The 20,405-nt window shown below is 39.4% G+C and overlaps 1 protein-coding gene and 1 long non-coding RNA gene across 9 annotated transcripts in view; one reads left to right on the top strand and one right to left on the bottom strand.

Annotated features, from left to right (window-relative positions):
- The window catches only part of LOC143905809 (uncharacterized), a 55,302-nt gene that overhangs the window by 28,499 nt on the left and 6,398 nt on the right, over positions 1 to 20,405 (top strand). For 5 of the 8 annotated variants that reach the window (XR_013259326.1, XR_013259331.1, XR_013259330.1 and 2 more), the window contains one exon: positions 11,710 to 11,866. This is a non-coding gene — a long non-coding RNA (uncharacterized LOC143905809). Of the gene's footprint in view, positions 1 to 2,867; positions 3,003 to 10,570; positions 11,415 to 11,709; positions 11,867 to 20,405 lie in introns of those variants that run through there. The other 3 variants (XR_013259332.1, XR_013259327.1, XR_013259328.1) reach the window with 3 other exon arrangements.
- On the bottom strand, positions 182 to 11,094 carry LOC143905790 (uncharacterized). The gene is made up of 5 exons (XM_077421379.1): positions 10,948 to 11,094; positions 2,208 to 2,454; positions 1,193 to 2,041; positions 991 to 1,099; positions 182 to 924 (listed from the first exon to the last, which is right to left on the bottom strand). The coding sequence occupies exons 1-5, from the start codon at positions 11,092 to 11,094 to the stop codon at positions 195 to 197; spliced, it is 2,082 nt and encodes a 693-aa protein (XP_077277505.1). The 3' UTR covers positions 182 to 194.

The following is a 20,405-nucleotide window of genomic DNA, read 5'->3' as shown; positions in this document are numbered from 1 at the left end:
ATTACCAACAGTAGGGGGGGGACAAGCTGTCCGTCGTTCTCCTAATTTCCGATTCTCTGTCATTTGACTGCCATTTATTCCAAGAAATGTTATTCCTGGTCTTCTTAAATATACGGATGGTCTTCCAAACATATCCAGGGTCCGTAAATTTATTTATTCCTTGACAGAGTTCCTTAAAGTTTTCTTTCTTCTTCTCATTGAGTCTTTTTAACCAACGCACAACATCTTTTGTAATCAACCCAGGAGTGAATAGTTTTATGTTTCTTAAAAGCAGAAAGGGCAGATTTCCTATTTCTAATCATCTCGTCACATTGCGCATCCCACCATCTATGGGATCTCTTGTTTTTATTTGGTTTCTTGTTTGCCTCAGATGTTGTTTTTCTTCCAGAAGCTCTAGCGATACCATTCTTGAGAATATCTATAAATGTCTTATAATAAAAATCAAAATTAGAATCAAGATTATTCGTATTTGTTACCGAGAATGTTTCAAATTCCCCAGTAATCAACTTACAATATCGCTCCCAATCCGTTCTTTTGGTGAAAACACGATTGGTTAGCTTCCTGTAAATTCGTGTCTGTCGATCGATTCGAAAAGTCAATGGAAAGTGGTCACTACCCCATTTATCCTCCTCCTGGCAGCATTCCATCTCGTCTATTATGCCCATCGAACAAAACAAAAGATCCAGATTGGAGTCACGCTGGCCACTATAGCCCAGTCGTGATTTCGTGTCAACGTTCACGCACAGTAAATCCTTATCGTTCATAATATCTAACAGAGTATCCCCGCTCTCATTGGTTGAATCACAATTCCAGAGAGTGTTATGTGCGTTGAAATCTCCAAGGACAATCACATCATCCTCACCATTCCTCATAGAGTTGAACACTGCTCGAAAATTTTGTCCAGCTATGGCCTTTCTCGGGTGTCTGTAAACAGCCACCAGATTAAAGTTATGATTCAGATTCTTGGTTTTAATAATGATTACGTCATACCCAAACGGGAGAGTCGCGATGGGAACAACATCAAAATCAATATGTGTACGGATTGAGATTGATACTCCACCGCTGCCTAATGGATTATCACTATTCAGAGTTCTGAATCCTGGAAAATAAACCTGACTGCGTGACGAACGTTTTGTTTCCGTAAGGACCACTATATCGTAGTCCATGACTCTCTTAGATAACTCTTGCTTACGGCCTTTGAAACCCTGGCAATTCCATAATAATAAATTGAATTTCTCCATAACATGGGAAAGCAAAGTTTCCCCCTCGTTGATCGTCTGTGTATCATATTCCATCTCGTCAGTCTCTCTAGGTCGCTGAGGACTCCTTTCAGATATTGCTCGCCTCTCTATTCGCTTGAGTGCCTCTATCAATAGGCTTTTCACCTGTGGATCCCTTTGCAGCAATAAAAGGATTCCCTCGACAGTATCTCTGGCATTCGAGACCCCAACGGAGCTCGTCGTGTCTTCCCCTCCATCGCAGGATGTCGCATCTTTGCAACCTCCTTCCTCTGATGCGTCGCTGTGGTGGGCCCCAAGCGCCACGCCTCTCCTATCTTTGGTAATTTCCTCTTCTCGAAGGTTAAATTGTTTGTAAAATGAGCGGGAGGGATCTTTCTTCCTTTTGTCCTTGTGAGTATCTTCACGGGGATATTCTACCCTGTAGTCATTTTTTGATTTAGAAGTTTCTACCTTGTTCCGGGCGTTAGATCTGGCTTTTGCGGAGTACGTCATGCCTCCTTTAGGATCCGGTAGGGTGGGCCATGCCCCCGGGTTCACGTATATATCATGGCTGGGCAACACTGGAGCTTCCTTGCCTTCCACTATTTTTCGTGCTCTGTAAAATGATATATTAGTGTGTGCTTTCACAACATTAATTTTCTTATTTTTATCAAAAATAGGACATCCTCTAAACGTGGATCTATGAGGACCATCACAATTACAACACTTAACCGGTTTCGTACATTGACCATGGGCCTTGTCACCATATATGTATAATGCATTTCGTCTTGCTCTTACATGCATTCTTTGTGTGTCCGAATCTGAAACAGTTATAGCATTGTCTAACTTGCATAATGTAAGGCCGAACTCTCAGGCCAACCATATTATTAAATATTTTTAGTCCCCTCAGTTTATTATCTCTAAATGTAATGATAATATTGTCTGTTTCTGCCAGAGAGGCAATCTTATTTGTAGCGTCCCATTTACGTCTATACATTCGTTCCAAACTAACTATATTTGTCTTATCGCTAATAGCTGCCCACAAATCGGGGATCGCAGAAGGCCAATCTGTTATAACACCTTTACAAAAAATTTGGTGTTTTTCTATATTAGCAGTTATCTTTTTAGTCTTAAGATTCTCTATTTTTTCCAGCGCAGAATTTGCCGATGATCCATTTTCAAATTCTGCTTCGGCCAAAAAATAATTTAATATAACAACGTTATTTGGACGGATCTTTAATTCAGTTAGAATCATCCATATCTTAATATGATTCCTAATTTTTCTCGTTAATGTTTGCTCTGGGGGGAGCCGGAGGGTCAATGATACCTTACCCTCGTGATCGTCAGAGAATCTATTTTTGAATGTGCTCCACTTCGTCCACAAGTGCTGCACTCTCAATCAACTCCGATCACGGCCGTATACACAGGTCGCGAAACTCCCGTGGTGGGGGTATGCCTCTTGGGGTGCGTTCGGGAAGACGCTATTAGTGCTATTTGCTTATTTTATCCTTGTTTTACAACTGATGAGCGATAAAGATAGAATGATGCAATAGCGCTAATAGCGCGCTTCCCGAACGCAGCCTTGATGTAACGACCTGTGCTTCACAGATCGTCCGCTACAGTCCGCTAGCCGCGGAGCGCTGCAATCGTATGGTAAAACACAGTTGACAATGTGACAGTGACAGTGAGTAGGAATCGGCTCTCGGCAGCTCTCGGCTTTCGAGTTGAAAGTTTCGACGAAGTGAATTAATGAACATCGTTTCTGTCTGTGGCTACATTAACGTAAGTAACATTGTATAATCAGTATTAAGTTTATAAAGTGTTTATTGATATCGAGAAGATTAAATTTGAAAGTATGGGTACAATAACGAGTTAAGGGTCGACAGGAGTCACGGCCGAACTCCGAATTGATGTTGGAGACCTCGCGCGGTGACAATACGAAACTTCGTTTCAGTGTCGCCAATGTCGAGAAACTAACTTCTGGTTTTATGTGTGAATACGCACACACACCATTGAACTGCTCACGCGGACGCATGGTAGAAAGACATATGCTAAGACTGCGGCGTTGCCGCGTCTGTGCGGCGTTGCCGCGTGCTCCCCGCTTTAGCAATACGGCCTGAAAAATGCTTTCTGGCCGTCCGTAGCAGAAGGCAGTAACGTACCAAGGCCAACAAGCACCCGCTTTAGATAAATTTTGTGTTTTGCTGATGTATTTAGAAAATTTACAATAAACTAGAATGATTCATCAAAATGTTTTTATATCAGCGGTGCACACGTACTTTTGTTGTTAAAATTTTGCAGCAAATATTGAGATTCTGATGTATTAAAAAATTAGATGGATAATAATGTTGATAAACACTCCTTTTTTTTATGTTATAAAACTTTATTTTAACATTATACAAAATTATTTTACAATAAGTTTTATTTCTGTAATATTATATGTAAGTTATATATATAATATCACATATGTCATAATTATACATATTATTATGAGAACACTTTGCAATAAGTATGTATGTGTGTATATATATATATATATATATATATATATATATATATACAATCATGCAAGTATTTGCGACAATTTTTCGTCAAATAATGTTTAAAATAATTTTATTGCAAAACTACGCAATTAGGCAGTTCTGTATTGAAAAAAATGAGAAGAAAAATAAAATAATGACTTTTTTACTTGCTATAGTTTCTATATAGTCACTCTTTCAAATACTACAATATCAGAAATGTTAAATAAATGAGAATTAAACATATTATTACGAGAACACTTTGCAATAAGTATGTGTATATATATATGACATATATGTCATATATATATATATATATGACATATATGTGATATAACACTTACATATAATATATTACAGAAATAAAACTTATTGTGAAATATTTTCGTATAATATGAAATAAAGTTTTATAACATTAAAAAAAAGAACAAAAAACGGAGTGTTTAATTAACATTATTATCCATCTAATTTTTAAATACATCAGGCTCTCAATAATTGCTGCAAAATTTTAACAACAAAAGTACATGTGCACCGCTGATATAAAATCATTTTGATAAATCATTCTAGTTTATTGTGGATTTTCTAAATACATCAGCAAAACACAAAATTCATCTAGGTTTTCATTTATGTCTTGCATGTATGTTGAGATAGGTACTGCACCTCTCTGGCCACCTTCTAATGCATAGAGCATACAGTCTTATCCAATATAATACCGACTTTATTTTGGTATACTATTTAATATCTTATTGATGTTTACTGTGCTTTTCTATTATTCAATTTTATAATTTTGTAATTTTTATTTATAACTCATATTTACCTGTAATATATAAAATAGATATTATTTTCAAGTTACATCATATTTTAATCACAGAGAATATGACAGATATATTTATAGCATTATTTACTTTAATCTTACCATTGATAATAATGCCAAGGAGTTTGGTGTTGAAAATTTATAATTACTTCGACTGTATATATAATTGTATATAAAATTGTATATAAAATCATTTTGACAATAAATCATTCAAGTTTATTGTAGATTTTCTAAATATATTAGCAAAACACCAAATTCATCTATGTTTTCATTCATATTTTCTGCATAACTATAATTATAATGTATGTAAAGAGTTACTGCATTTCTTGCACTTCTAATAATTTTTTTCCTTGTAATATAAATAATGAATGATGTATAACATAATTTATTTTATTTGTATGAAAATAAATAAACAAGCAACAAAAAAAACGAAAAAAATTATTAGGAACTATATAGGAGATGGATTATAATGCATTCAATGTACAAATCTGGATGGATGTCGTTCTACAAATTTTTAATGCAAATCAAGGACCTATTAAAGGATTCAAATCCATGTTAATTGCCAGTATGAAATCTACACATGTGTCACAAGATTTTGGGACGTATATAGAAAAAGCAGTGACCGAAGCTACTAAATTTGCATCCAGACATTTAAAAAAAATTGAGCTTACTAATAAGAATGGATAAGCGATTATACTTGTTAAAAATTATTATATTATTAGCACAAGAAATACATATAATTGTAATAAAATCATATTTTTATCTCTATCTTTATATAAATGAATGTATGTGTTTGTCCCGGTTTGTCCGCTATGCAAATCTACAGTTTTGAAATTAAATCAACCTAATTTGGTATACTATTTTATGATACTCTAACTTAGACCGTAGACATATTTTAAGAACCGCATCATTACCGATTTTTTGGGATATCGGTTCTAAAATATTTATAATGTCTGTCTGTCTGTCTGACTTACCTACTGCGAACTACTCATTTATTAATGGACCGATTTACTGGAAACTGGTGCCAAAATTTTTCTAACTTTTCGGAAATAATGTACTAATATATAACATTCTTACGGTGGTGTGTACGTATGTTTGGACGTTACATTTATATATTTTATGTATATTTGTCAAATAAAGAAATATAATAAATAATATAATATAAATTATGTCACTCTTGGTCGTGTTCCGAAACTGCCAGTACTAAAAATCTATAGGTCACGTCACATGTATTACAGATTTTCAGCACTGGCAGTCAATTTCGGAACACAGCTCTACGGCCTGTATTACAATATATTGTACAAAATGTTTAAAATAGTCATTGGTAAAGAGGAAAATAAATTATTATTTGACGAGGTATTCAACGTACGTTGAATGTATACGGACGTAATGTACGTATTTCATGTTAAAACGTTGTTTTTTTAAACAGCTGTACATAATTTTGCACAAAATTGTACTTTTAAGTACGACATTCCTATAGAATGTTTTCCTTGGCAAAATCAAACAACTTTTTCTATTTTAAATTGTGTAAAAAATGTAGAAGAAATATATATATTATTATTTCATTAAATACATATATGTATATATGTGTATTTAATCCGTGGTTATAAATTAAGTTTTATATCTGTTTTTTTTGTAATAACATTATTTATATCGATTTTGATTTTATTATAACATATTTCTTTTGTTAATTTCAAAAATTGGCTGTAGTCGTAATAGTTTGGATGATTTCTGAAATATTTTTGCTATAAACCAGGTAGCAGACAGTCGTCATAATGATGTGATTTTTACGTCATTTTATGACGTATGTTACGTCATTTATTTCTAGAGTTTAACGTAAAAATGACGTATTTTACACGGTCCTAAGTCACATCCCAAAGACGTCATTTTCTGACGTTTTATTGACGGCAAAAATGGGTTCAATGTACGACATACCGGTTTCTAGAAATGTTTTTTATGAAATTAAAATTTTAAAACTTGAAAATTTTGTCTACTTGATAAACGTTTATAAAAATATGTTCTTTTTCTTTATTTAAGAAAAAAAAAGTTTTTTTAACTGTTTCGTTACATGCCATGTGCATATAGACGCTCTCTCAAGGCGGTCACGTCACCCACCCATCCTAGTACAGTACCGTCGGAGTCGCTTGACTTCGATGATCCAGTGGACAGTGACGATCTTCTCACCCTGATGCTTTCTTATTAACTGTACTTATCTATAAAACAGGTACATCTTTAAAGTGTTCAAAAATCTTGTAATAATATCTTCTTGATAGTTATAACACTGCATGAAGTAGTTGTCATAAAACTATAATTACACACGCAACTAGATCCACTTATACCATAAATTCACCACGTCAATCATAAAATTACGAAACACTTTATAAATGTAGGAATATTCCTGTGAAAAATACTGTGAAAAATATGCCATTTTTACGTTAAACTTTAGGAATAAATGACGTAACATGCGTCATAAAATGACGTAAGAATCACGTCATTATGACGACTGTCTGCTACCTGGGTAGTCACGTAAACGTCTATATAATGTCATTTTACAAAGTCTTTTTGACGTATTAAAACATGACGTTAAATATACGTCACTTAATCGACGAATGACGTTACTGACCAATTATGACCAAATATTGACGTCAAAATGACGAGTGCTTGCTACCCTGGAATGTTATTATTTTCAGTATTATAATAAATAAAACATGTGCATTTTTTTCCGATTAAACACTAGAAATACCAAAAGCTATTTTCAACCGTTTCTATTTTTTAATATCCTGTTTTTTATTGTAAAAGTAGAAAATGTAGATTATAATAAAAAAATTATTCGATGTTTTTAACATAATTAATGTAACATTACTTTTAAAAATTGAAACGGTAGAAAATTATTTGATATTTCTAGTGTAAAGGTTACTTTAGACAATCTAATATAATTCACGTCAGAAGAATTATATAATTCTATTTGTTATGTTTTGTATTTTGTAATCTAGAGAACATTTGAAGATGTATAATTAATGTATGTATGTATACATATGTCTGTATCTGTATATATTTTTTTACATGTACCTCTAATTTTTTGAATGTTTTTTTATATATGCAATTTTGTCACAAACTGTCGTGAATTATAAATCGTGTAAATTAAAACTAATACTCTTTTAATATCTTTTCTTTTTCTATGTTCTGTCCTGTATATTTTTGTCTATCCTTTTATATTTTTTTTATGTCTATCCTTTATACCAATTCTATGTCTCTCTCTATCTTTCTCTTTCTTTGTTCTATTTGTATTCGTAGGAAATGTAAAGAATTGTTTTCTTTAATATTAAAGAAAACAATTTTTACATTTTCTCTTGACGGAAAAGACCACCGCACCTTCTCGCGGTTTCCGTTGAGCAACAATATGTACGTTGTGTCCATGCATTTATTTGAGAACAATTACAATAAATTTATCATATTGTTGCACAAATAATTTATTCCTTTTTTAAATTTTATATTACATGTATTTGCCATTAGCAAAGTAATTATACTATCAAAACAATATTTCTAAAACAAACAATATATAATTTAATGTTTTATTTCACTTTTCTTGTGTTAACAATAATTTATTTTCTACATTAATAACATGATTTTTTTTAGAAGAAAGCGTACATATTGGCCAAGAGTGGATTTCTATTATTTACGCTTTTTCTGTTTTTTATTTCTTATATACAGTTTATTTTCAAAATAAAGATAATATAGTTTTATTAGATATTATTTATGTAATTGATCAATTTTACTAACATTTTTTGTTATTAGTTTCATTACTTTTAAATAAGAGACACACGATAGTGTTTCACGCCTAGTGTGGGAAGGGATATTTTATTGTCATATGCAATGTCATAATATATATTTTATTCATAATCAACATCAGAAGGGAAACGCGAGACATAACAGACGAGTCAAGTCAGCCGACGCGCTAACGCATATGAACGCATACGCCGACTTTCGGACCGGCTATGGCTATGGCTATGCTTATGTATGCGCTTTTCTACCCGCCCGAAGCTGGCCGAGCCGCGCCGAGTCGCCGGTCGCCGCCGAGCGCCCAGCGCACACGTACACGGCTCCGTCAGCTGTGTGCGTGTCCCCACCAGGCGCGCAGGCAGCGGGCAAACAGCACCATTGGCACCTCTGAACACAGCCCTTGTCAGTATGTTACCACGGAAATTCCCCATAAGCTGCTCTTACTAGTGAGAATCGTTTGTCCCAAAGTTTAGCCTAATTACGTAATGAATCTCATTAAAATTAGGCTCATTTTAATCAGTAAGATCAGCCGCAAGCTGGTACAGAGCCGGATTTTGCATTTTGGCTCTTAAAAATTTATTATAAATAAAATACGGACTCGCAGCTGACCCAACCTGACCCGTGTCTAGCTGCGCGTTTCCCCACATTTATTATAAATTTTATTTCGATCCTTTTTCCAAAATCCGGCTCTGTACCAGCTTGCGGCTGATCTTACTGATTAAAACGAGCATAAGTAAAATGAGATTCGTTAATTAATTAGGCTAAACTTTGGGAAAAACGAATCCGTAATTCCCGACCGGCCGACAGAGGTCTCCACTCTTACTCCTGTCGACCCTTAAGTGTAATGTTATTCCACCTATACGTTCATTTGTATATTGAGATGTAGCATTACATACAACTTCTCGGTAAAAAAATTTTTCATACAAAAACATACATAAATATATATATATATATAATTATAAATAAAATAGGCCCATACATGTTTTCTTTCTCTTGTACAATTTCTGTTCGTATATACAAGAAAAATAAAAAAAAAAATCTAAAATAATTAAAAAAATTATTTTTGCATTTTATTTTTTATAAATAGTTAAGTTTGAGGAAATAAGGAAAATGTTCCTATATGTATATAACAACAGTTACATTTATTTATGATTATACAGGCCTATATATAAACAAATTTTTCTCGTTTCCTCAAACTTCTCTTTTTTTTTAAATACAATGCGAAAATGATCTTTTTAATTATTTTTAGATTTATCTTTTTATTGTTTTGCCTGTATATGCGAATAAAAATTATATAAGAGAAGGAAAACATGTATAGACATATTTTATTTACAATTATACATATATACTTATATATTTTTTTATATAAAAAATTTTTCTTTTATCAACCATTGAAATGTAAGTTTACTTTTAGTAGAAATCATAGCTTCGAATTTTAAATAAATATTTGTAAATTACATGATTATATACTGCTTTTACAGGCTATCTATGTAAGCAAATATTAAAAAATGAAATTTACAGAACTTGTAAATTTTGTCAAGAAGGTTTAACAAGGTCCGACATATATACATCAGTTTCGCAATTGGTTAACATGAAAACAAGAGGAGGCTTAATTCATGCAAATTTACATTTTTTTAATTTAATCAAATATGTTGAAGAATGTTTCTCTAAACACGTGACTAATTCAAATGTCTTCAATTTAACGGTTGATGAAGTATTAGATAATTATGAATTCACATTTCCTTGTAAAGATCACGGTTCAGACATCTTGTCTTATGCAATTTTTTATTATATTCGACTAAGAATGCGCCAATTCACTTACCAAGAAAATCAAAAAGTAAAAAAAAAATGTATTATTCAAAGAAAAATGTCGAAACTTAACAACGTTTAATATTTAATATTCTTTATTAATATATTATGAAAAAAAACTTGACAGCGAATTAACTATTGGACTTTCAAAATTTGAATAATATACGTACTATTCAAATCTAATATAGTTATCCAATAGTTACTTCGCTCTCAATAGTTTTTTATTAACACGTTCATTTGCAACAATAATGTGTATATCTATATAAATGTAAATGTACCTATTATATATACATATATGAATATATTTATAATATTTCATACAGATATATATATATATTGTTATTTCAAATCCTTCAAAAAATACTAAGAATTTATCTACATAATTGTTTCACATATTGCATGCATAATGTTTTAAGTATAATTACATTTTTTCAACCATTACGAAACTTTCAATCCTTCAAGAATAATTAATGCTTTTAGTGTTATTAATGCTTGGTGTTATTAAATAAAATTTAAATTATACAAATAATTTCCGTAATTTTTACATTATTTATACAATTTGTGTAAATAATAAAACGTCTTCTTGTCATTTAAAACTTTGTAAGAAACAAAACTTTATAAGCAAGTAATTTGAAGCTATATATATATATATATATATACCTATTGTTTTCACATTTACCATACGATCGCAGCGCTCCGCGGCTAGCGGACGATCTGTGAAGCACAGGTCGTTACATTAAGAGGCATACCCCCACCATGGGAGTTTCGCGACCTGTGTATACGACCGTGACTCCGATCCACGTACCCTGTATATCTTTCTTTCCTTCATTCCTTCGATGAATTTGTCGAAGTCCTTCTCCGAAACGCCGGTCTTGACTAGATCGTTGATCACTTTATCTGAATCTGCGGGCTGATACCCGACTTCCTCTCTCTCTTCGTCTGAGATCTCCATTTCCAATCGTCTCTTATTCAACGGAAAAAAAAGAACAAAAAGAAATATATTGCTTCCCCTCCGAGAGGGGAGCTCACAAAATACTAGAAATTCTTTATTCCCTCCCAAAGATTTCAGCCCAATTAGCACCGAGAACCTGACTTCAAAATTGCATTAACCGGAACTATCCCTCTGCGTAACTATGAATATTCCAGAATAGGTTAAGTGCCAGATCGCGCTAATACGTCCGTCACGTACGACCGCTCAACCGGAACTCTGAATTTTCTGTCATTCTGGATAAGGTTAGGTGCCCGCGATTTGGCTATACCCAAATCCTGTCGGTATGTGCACGTTTTTGGTTCTCTTCCGTGCTGTGTCTACTATTTTGTGGTAATGTCAACGATTTTTGGGTTCTCTTTTATGTTATGTTCACAATTTTTTGGTTTTCTTCCGTTAGATTCATGATGTTTTGGTTTTATTTCCAAAGAGAATCAAAAAATCGTGGACATAGCACGGAAGATATAGTGGTATATTTAAATAAATGTTATAATCTGTCAATATTTTATCGTTTTTTTTTAAGGCACTTAATTAGCACTTAATTAGCACTAAATTATAGTGTACTTATCTTCTCTGTAGGATCATTTTCTGATATGTGGGATCCCAGCTTAATAGAGGTACCTCTAGAGCCACGACGTCAACGACGACCCCGGCGGTCGTAACGGCGCCCATGGCCATGGCGACAATGTCGACGACAGCAACGGCTCCGACGGTGACTCAACCGATCGTATTAAACGTAAGTATTAAAATAATGGGATAATTTCTTATCATTATTAATAATGTTAACACTTTGCAACGACAGTTGCACATATAACATGTGACGCATACGTGACAGCGTTCGACAAAGTGTTAATAATGAAATTTATTTACGTGTATATATTGTCACGACCTTTTTGCACTCCCGGACCGCTCCGGGACGTGTGCCGGATCAAAAGGACTTAGGAGAGCGGGAGGGTCGGCCTCTCCAGTGATTTCCTCGCACCTCCGATACTCCACGAAATGTTCCGAATGTTGGGTGCCAGACGCGTACATTCGCGTCCACGAAATCGCGAAAACCTGAACGAGACGCAAAACGAAGTGTGGAGGTGCATGGAATCGGCTAGCTTGACCTAATCACGGGCGGGGTTAATGAAGGGCGGCGCAATATTCGGCAGGGTGACACGTTAGTTTCATACTCAGTCAGATAACAAAGAAAATAACATTTATTGAGTACTTACTGGTTGTCGAAGAAATAACATTTATTGAGTACTGGTTGTCGAGAAAATAACAACGCTTATCCATCCGGCTTCGATCAAACACAAGATAAATTCAATAAATAAATCAAGAATAGCCGGTGGCGGGGTGTCTAGATTCCTCTAACAGAAATAATATTAATGCGGACGCGAGACACCCATGAAGTATTCATTGAGTCTCTAATAAACACGCTGAAGGCGCTATTCTCAAACAATTGATAATTCGAGTCGAAAGTTATAATACGCAAGAATACTACACTTAATATCACTAAGAGGGGTGAGGTTCAACGTAAAATGTCGCGAAATAATGGTACGTCACGCTGGGATTGCGTGAAGACCACGTCCGGAACCGTACGAAAACTCTGTCACCATGATATCTTAACCTGACGCGAGTGATTTTGCTCGGGCGCAACGGGGAGGCGCCGAGTCATTTAACCAGGCAAAGAATACGATAACTAACGCAAAATACTGGATTAATGCGGTCCTCCAATGATGCAGAATGCCGGTCAACGCGAAATACTAGAGTCGCGGTATCGCTAATAACCACGGAACGCCATGAAGAACTACGCAAGTAACGCACGAAACGTGTGAACGCCGGTAATTTCTTAACGCGAGTACAAGTCTAACATAAGTAATCAATCGGCGGGAACGACATTCGGCCGCAATTAACAATGCCATCGACCTCCCAACGCAAAATTCGAGGTTATCGCGAGCAGGGACGCCATAGGACGTAACGCAAGTAATACCGGACGCAAAGTTTCTCCACGCGAGAGCAAACCTTACGCGATCAACCCGTAATAACGAGATCCGAACACAAATCGACACGCTAACCCCGACGCTCAAACACAAGAATTTCCCGACGCGAAAAAACGGTAACGCAATTTACGAAGTACCGGCCCGTATGCGGCCGTACCCAGGGTCGCGAGGACAACGCAATATACTCGCGATATCGAACTCATTAACGCCTATCGCAACCTCCAGGGATTCGCCATAACGCTTGTACCACGGTTCCGCGGCCACGATACCATCCCGAGGCCCTTCGCTCTCGTTATCGATCGCGAAATTACACTCGATCTTAACATGCGTTATCCCGAGCGAGAGCGTGCACCGGAGGGCGGTGTCGTGGCTTTACATCTCGCGATTTACGGGCAACCTCACCGGTGATACGCCTCCTCCTGGGCTCCTCGCCGTCACCTTCCACCAACGATCCTCGATCCGCCAGATAAAGATCGGAATGCCCGACTCGGGGTGGCTATCGCGTATCTTAGCAAAACGTATTATCTCGCCGACGGACGACCAGAGAGTGAAACGCTAAACCCGCTCGATTGCGGAATTGATACGGTACCCCTTTCTGAGGGGCGCGCGAGCCAATCGGGCGCGAGCTTGTAAGCCCGCGGTGTCCCGGCGCAGTGCTGTTGATACGAGGTCCTTCGGGGGCGGGCAACGGTCCCTCGGCGGCGTACGACTCCTCAAATTTTTGTCCTTAGCGGCGGAAGGAACTTCGCTCGTGCCGGTGTGCCTCCGGTTTGACCCTGGGGCGGTGGCCAGCCACCCCGTGGGTCGGTGTTTTATGGAGATCATTTGCTGAAGCCGGGTGTTTACCCAAGCGCTTGGGGCCTCGCTATCGGTGGCCTCGTCCGTCGCTGCCGCACGTGCCGCCCTCCTGCCGCGTTGCTCTCGCCAGCCCGCGATCTCTGCTGTTTTCGTGTTAGCCACCCCTCCTTGGTTATCGATCGTCCTTGATTTTTTTCGCCAAGTACTCCCTCGAAGGTTTGCCGTGGTGTGGGTGAGGTGTCGCGCGTATTACATTGCATAAAAACAAAAGAAGGTAATCAGAATACGGAAACGCGATTAAATACGACTCCTGGAGATCTCGTCGTTGCCCTACTGGTCCGTCCCTGGGCGCAAAATTCCGCGCCTTGTGACGGCGGCGGGGCGCCGCGACGGTGCGGCGAGCCGCAACGTTACAATATATATACATATATATATATATATATATATATATATATATGTAGGGTATATATATATATATATATATATATATATATATATGTAGGGTTACGATACCGAGGATGGTGCAGGAACGGACGTTTTCTTTAATACAACTTAAGGACTTCAATGCCGATATATGCGTATACAGTCCTTCTCCGAGCGCGGTCGACTACTCACTCTCCCCGCGCGCTCCCTGACCTACACTACTGTCCTCGCGCAAGCGCCGCGCGCGCGGGTTTTCTGTCGTTAGCGCCACCAAACTAGGGGCCCACTCCTACACTCGGCCATTCTGCTAATCTTCGGTCCCCGAAGATTCACCTCCCTGGTACAGGTATGGCTTCATGTAGTCCGCTGCCGTAGTAGTTATTTTCGGACCTTCTCCTTCTCCAACTCGAATCACCTCATAACGATGGTTGCCGTTTACCTGCGATACTTTGTATGGACCAAGAAACTTCTTTTTAATTTTTAGTCCGGGACCAAACTGTGTTCGTTTGATGGCCACGATGTCGCCCTTCTTGTACAATATAGCGGCCTTGCGGTTTCGGTTGAACGTACGCCGATTTTCTTCTTGTATCTTATACAAATTTGCTTTGGCTAAACTACGTAGGTCCTCTCGATTATTCTCGAACAACTCGGCCGATTCTTGCTCAATTAGTTCCAGAATTCGTGGATCTTCCTTCCGCCGCATCTTTACGCCAAACATCAGTTCCAATGACGTCATTCCAATACTCCGTTGATATGTGCTGTTTAGGCAACCCTGAACTTGGTCTACATAGCGATACCATCTGTCGGGATGATCCAAAGCCAGCTTCGTTAGTATTGGTATAATGATTCTGTTGACTTTCTCGACTTGGCCGTTTCCTCTAGGTACTCCAGTGGTGATTCTGATGTGCTCTATATTCTCTGACGTGCAGTAGTCCGTAAATTCGCCTGATGTGAATGCCGTGCCTCGATCGCTGATGATCCGTTGTGGGCTGCCGAACGTCATTTGCTGCATCGTCAGTTTGGCAACCACCTCTTTCGCATTTGTTGTTTTGGTGGGGTATAACCACACGAACTTTGAGAAGCTATCAACAACTATGAACAAGTGTTTGTAGAGCTTCGACGTTGATGTCATCGAGCCAAGATGATCGATGTGATACGTCGACAATGGTATATCCCCTTTCGGGATAGGCATGAGCTCTCCTTCCATCTTTCCCTTCTTTCTGTCCGCCAGAATGCATGGTACGCAACAACTGACAAATCTCTCAAGCTTCTCTTTCAACTTAGGGATGTAGAAGTCCTCCTTGATGCTTTCAGACATTTTTTTCACACTGAAGTGTCCGTTTTCATGGGCTCTGCGAATGATGTCCATGTGCATACTACTAGGAAGCGCTATGACGACCTTGTTATCGATTCTTTTCATTAATAAACCGTTCTCGACTATGTAATCTTCGTACGGCTCCGTCTCCAGTATCCGTTTTAACGCTCGTAGTCTCTCATCTTCGTCCTGTCGTTTCTGTATCATCTGCGTAACCGTGTCGTCCACTATTAGGACGGGATAGCGACTGAGGGCGTCTACATGTCGTAGACGTGATCCTGCTCGATGTTCTACCTCGTACTGGAATTCTTCCATGAACAACGCCCATCTTGCGACCTTGGCCGGCAGGTCACGCTTGTCCAATGTCTTCCGGAATGCATCACAGTCCGTTACGATCATGAATTTAATACCCTGTAGGTAGACTCGGAATTTCTTCAACGCGTTGACGATGGCGAGCACTTCCAATTCGTACGAGTGAAGCTTCTGCTCGGCATCCGACGTCTTGCGGCTCATATAGTAGACTGGATGGAAGCTGTCGTCTACTGAGTCCTTCTGCAGCAGAATTGCCCCGTATCCCAGCTTGCTGGCGTCCGTATGGAGTTCCGTGATTGCGTCCGGCTTGTAGATTCGCAGCACGGGCTCCTTCGACAATATCGCCTTTAACCTGTCAAACGCCTCCTCTTGCGCTGCTCCGAAACCGAACCCCTTATTGTCCTTCAGGAGATCAGATAATGGTCGAGCGATAATTGCGTAATCTAAAACAAACTTGCGAAAGTAGCCTGTTAAACCAAGGAAACTTTGGAGATCCTTTCGACACTTCGGCCTCGGAAACATCTGCACTGCTTTGATCTTTTCGTTGGAGGGACGAACACAGCCACCTCTGACAATATGTCCAAGGAACTCCACCTCTCGTTCCAGGAACTTGCATTTCTTCCAGTTGATCACCAACCCATTTTCAACTGCAACTCTCAGGGTCTCACGAAGTCCGTACATTGCTCCTTCTTCATTCCTACCCGGTATGACGACGTCGTCTAAATACTTGCGAAGAATGCGTCGCCTGATGAGTTCATAGAAAACTTCCTCCATGAATATCAAAAATTCGGTCGGACTGTTACACAGACCGAATGGGGAAAACAGGAAATCATACTGTCCGTCAGGCGTCACAAAGGATGTATACGGTTGACTGTCTTCCGCAACTGGGACGTGGAAGAAGCCATTCTTCAGGTCGATCACCGAGAAAACTCGGGCTGAGGCCAAATCATCGATACAGTCTTCAATCAACGGTGTTGGAAACTGGCCTCGAATAATCTTCTTGTTGATTGGACGATAATCAATACAGACGCGATAAGTTCCGTCTTTTTTCTTCACGAGTACCACGGCACTCGAATAGGGCTTCTACTGGGCTTGATGATTCCGTCTCTCAACCATTCATCGACTTGCTTCTGTAGGATCTGTCTTTCTTGCACTGACAGTCGCCGTGGTTTAGCACGAACAGGTTCTTGATCTTGCAGCACAATCTTCATTTCGACTTTAGGCCGCACCTGCTTGATCGGCTTGTAATCGTCTATCAGCTTCCTGATCTCTTCTGCGTAAGGTCCTCGAACACTGATTTCATCGGGCTCGACGTAGTTGATTGTAGACAAACCACATCGCTCCCATTCTGCACTGACCTCATCGCCATCTTCGTCTTTGGGTCGGTTACCCTGCACACTCTCTTCGCTCTTGACCTCGTGCGCGGGTGTTCCATCGTCAATTGCCTTTATCTTCCGGAATGTTGTCTGTCCACCGAGAATACGGATATCCATCTGTTTGAGTAGGTCTTTCCCCATGAGCATCCTCGCGTCCATTGTTTCGACTGGAACAACATATACTTCGTTGCAATAAACTTTGTCTTGAATTATCTCTGCATAACTCTGCAATAAGAAATAACTCTGCATCGAAGACGCCTTTCGCCTTGCTTCGCGCGTTTCCAAATCCTCTAAATAAGCGTACCGTCGGTTTTAGCGTAGGACTGCCGATCTTCACGTATTCATCTTCCCGTAAAATAGTTTTGGAACTGCCTGTATCCAGTATAGCCAGCGTGTCTATACCGTTAACTTGAATCGCGATGGTCTCTTCGTCAACAGTCACTCAGTTGATTTTTTCGTCTTTCTTGCTTGTCTTGGCTGGTTGCTCGCAATTACTTGACACGTGTCCGTACTGGTCGCATCGGAAGCACTTCGGTCCTTTGTCTTTGTGGGGACAATCCTTAACCGCATGATCCGGTGATCCACATGCAAAACAATGAGCCTTTTTTGTCGATTGCTTCGCGTCCTTCTTTTCTTTCGCGTCATCCTTGCTTGATTCGCCCTTTGCGTCAGCTTTACCTGCTGGTTTCTTCCGGCCCGACTTCTCGCGCATGCGGTCATAGAGCTCCAGATTCTTCTTCACCTCGTCGATCATCCGTGAGTTATACAAAATCTGCTTATTTGCTTCATAATCCGGGATGCCGTCAATAATGTATTGGATAAGGGCCTCGTCTTCTACACGGCCTTGATTCGCGATCGTTCGCATAGCGTACACGTATTGACGCGGAGTCCCGTTGGCTTGACGCTTACGCTTCTGTAATTGAGAGTGGATTGTCGCGCTGTTAACCTCCACTTCAAATTCTTTAATGAGACAATCTTTGAGAGCCGCCCACGACACTAGTCCTTGCTGTAAGGCAATGTATTGTTTCGCCGACCCGCGAAGCATTTTTTTCCGTAAATTACCTTCTGTAAATCGCTTCATTGCAACAGGACGCTCGTATCTTCGAACTCCTCAATCAAATTTTGGATGGTCATCTTATCGTCACCGGTGAAAGTAAGGATACTTCCTTCAACATCTATGATAGTAAATGCAGCTTTCATGTGATTTACTTGTGTCATTTCTCGTTCGTTTGGCACGCCGTGCCGACGATTTGCTCGCACTCGCGTTTCGTCTTGCGTTTCTTCCGGGTCGTCTTCACTGTTGCTTACCAATTCTTGTGTTTGAACTCGCCGGACGGTTCGCTTCGGCGAGCTATGACGTCTCGTCTGCTGACGTGTGGTACGCCCCAGTGGCTGCAAATGGCGCTGTCTTCGATCCTGAGCACCATGCACCACTGTCAGTTGTTTAACCTCTTCATCGTCGCTGCTGTCATCCGTCGCGTCGATCTCCGATCCATCGTCCTCGTTGTCTATTGCTTTTTGCAAACGATCTGCCAGGACCTTTTTTTTTCCTGCTATCGATAAGCCTTTCTTACGTCTTGGAGTTGTAACACTGTCATCTTTTCGATCGGTATCTGCGGTGTTTGCGAGTCGACTTGGTCGGCTATTTGTTTTCCCGCTCTTCTGTCGGTATTACCGACGCCGTCCATCTTTCGCACGACGTTCGACGCGTCCTCTGTATTCGCCGTACGGTCGCCTCCTTCGTTTCCGCTGACCGTTGGCGCCTTTTCTTTGGGAGGCGGCGTCCGCGGCGTCGTAAATATTTCGGCACTTTACGTTGCACGATTATGTCCTGCGTACGATGATGCACTCGACACACGGCTGCCTCTTGCACGCGATTGCTTTTCGACCGTCTTCTGCCCACAACCGTCTCAAACACCACTGTCTCTCTTGCACGACTGCTCGGCTCGTGCCACGTTCTATGATGGCCGCCGTATCGCGAACTCGATTAAACGCACGCAACTTCAACGTTGGCTTGCACGCGGCGACTTCCGCGGTACACACCGTTTCGCACGTTTGATGGAAATCCGCACAACTTCGACTGTAACAATTTGCTGGCTCGCTGAGCGTCGCGCGTGCGACACGTTCGAGCCCGCTCACGACTTTTTGGTTGCGATTCCGAGTCGCCCGACTTTACGACGTAACTCGACTTTTCTTTTCGACTTCACCGATCCCACACACGCTGTCGGCCTCGATCCCGGACAAGCCCCCAACTGTAGGGTTACGATACCGAGGATGGTGCAGGAACGGACGTTTTCTTTAATACAACTTAAGGACTTCAATGCCGATATATGCGTATCATAAAGTTACTTCATGATGCGTATACAGTCCTTCTCCGAGCGCGGTCGACTACTCTTCTTCTTCTTCTTCTTTGCGCCCCTAATGGATCTCTGGCTCAACAGGCCATGGTACCACGCTTTCCATACAAGACAGTGGATCCAGTGGCGGGGAGCACTGGAGCCCTCTTGTATCATTTACAGGAGGCTTCAAGCCGATTCAGTTATTACTTTGACCAACTGAGAGGTCGATAACTTCAAAAATTCAAATGTGCCATGCGCACGTATCAACAACCCAAGATTACAATCTTTAATAAAGGAGAGTATCGCCTTAACAATCTTGTAATTAAAGTTACTATATAAATATAGGCAAGAAAAAGGAGCCAAGAGTTTAAGGTCAAAAAGAGATCGTAAAAACCTAGATCTACCACTTTCAAACCGGCTACATGCCCAGAATAAATGATCAACATCTTGATACTCACAGCCACAAGGGCATGAGGGGGATTCGCCGATACCAAACCTATACTTAATAACGTTAGTATATGGGTAACCAGCAAGCAAACGAGCCATAATTCCAAAATTTCTCCTGCTAATTCTAAACTTTGATAAAAATGACAGATTCAAATTTAGATCGGCCAGATTTTCCATGTAAAACCTGCCCGATCCATTATTAATACGGTCCAAGAACCCCGCATCAATATCGTTGTAAGCATACAAAAGATGAGATGAAATATCCTTATGAGAAATT

This window comes from Temnothorax americanus, unplaced genomic scaffold, assembly GCF_048541705.1.
Source record: "Temnothorax americanus isolate GAGA-0224 unplaced genomic scaffold, ASM4854170v1 Scaffold67, whole genome shotgun sequence".
Taxonomy (NCBI): domain Eukaryota; kingdom Metazoa; phylum Arthropoda; class Insecta; order Hymenoptera; family Formicidae; genus Temnothorax; species Temnothorax americanus.
This window is presented reverse-complemented; position numbering and strand designations above follow the sequence as displayed.

Coding starts and splice junctions, on each gene's coding strand:
- LOC143905790 (XM_077421379.1), bottom strand. CDS start 11,094: ATGGAGATCTCAGACGAAGAGAGAGAGGAAGTCGGGTATCAGCCCGCA. Junction 2,455..10,947: donor AGGAAAGAAAGATATACAGG/GTACGTGGATCG, acceptor ACTGAATTAAAG/ATCCGTCCAAATAACGTTGT. Junction 2,042..2,207: donor TTTGGAACGAATGTATAGAC/GTAAATGGGACG, acceptor TAACTGTTTCAG/ATTCGGACACACAAAGAATG.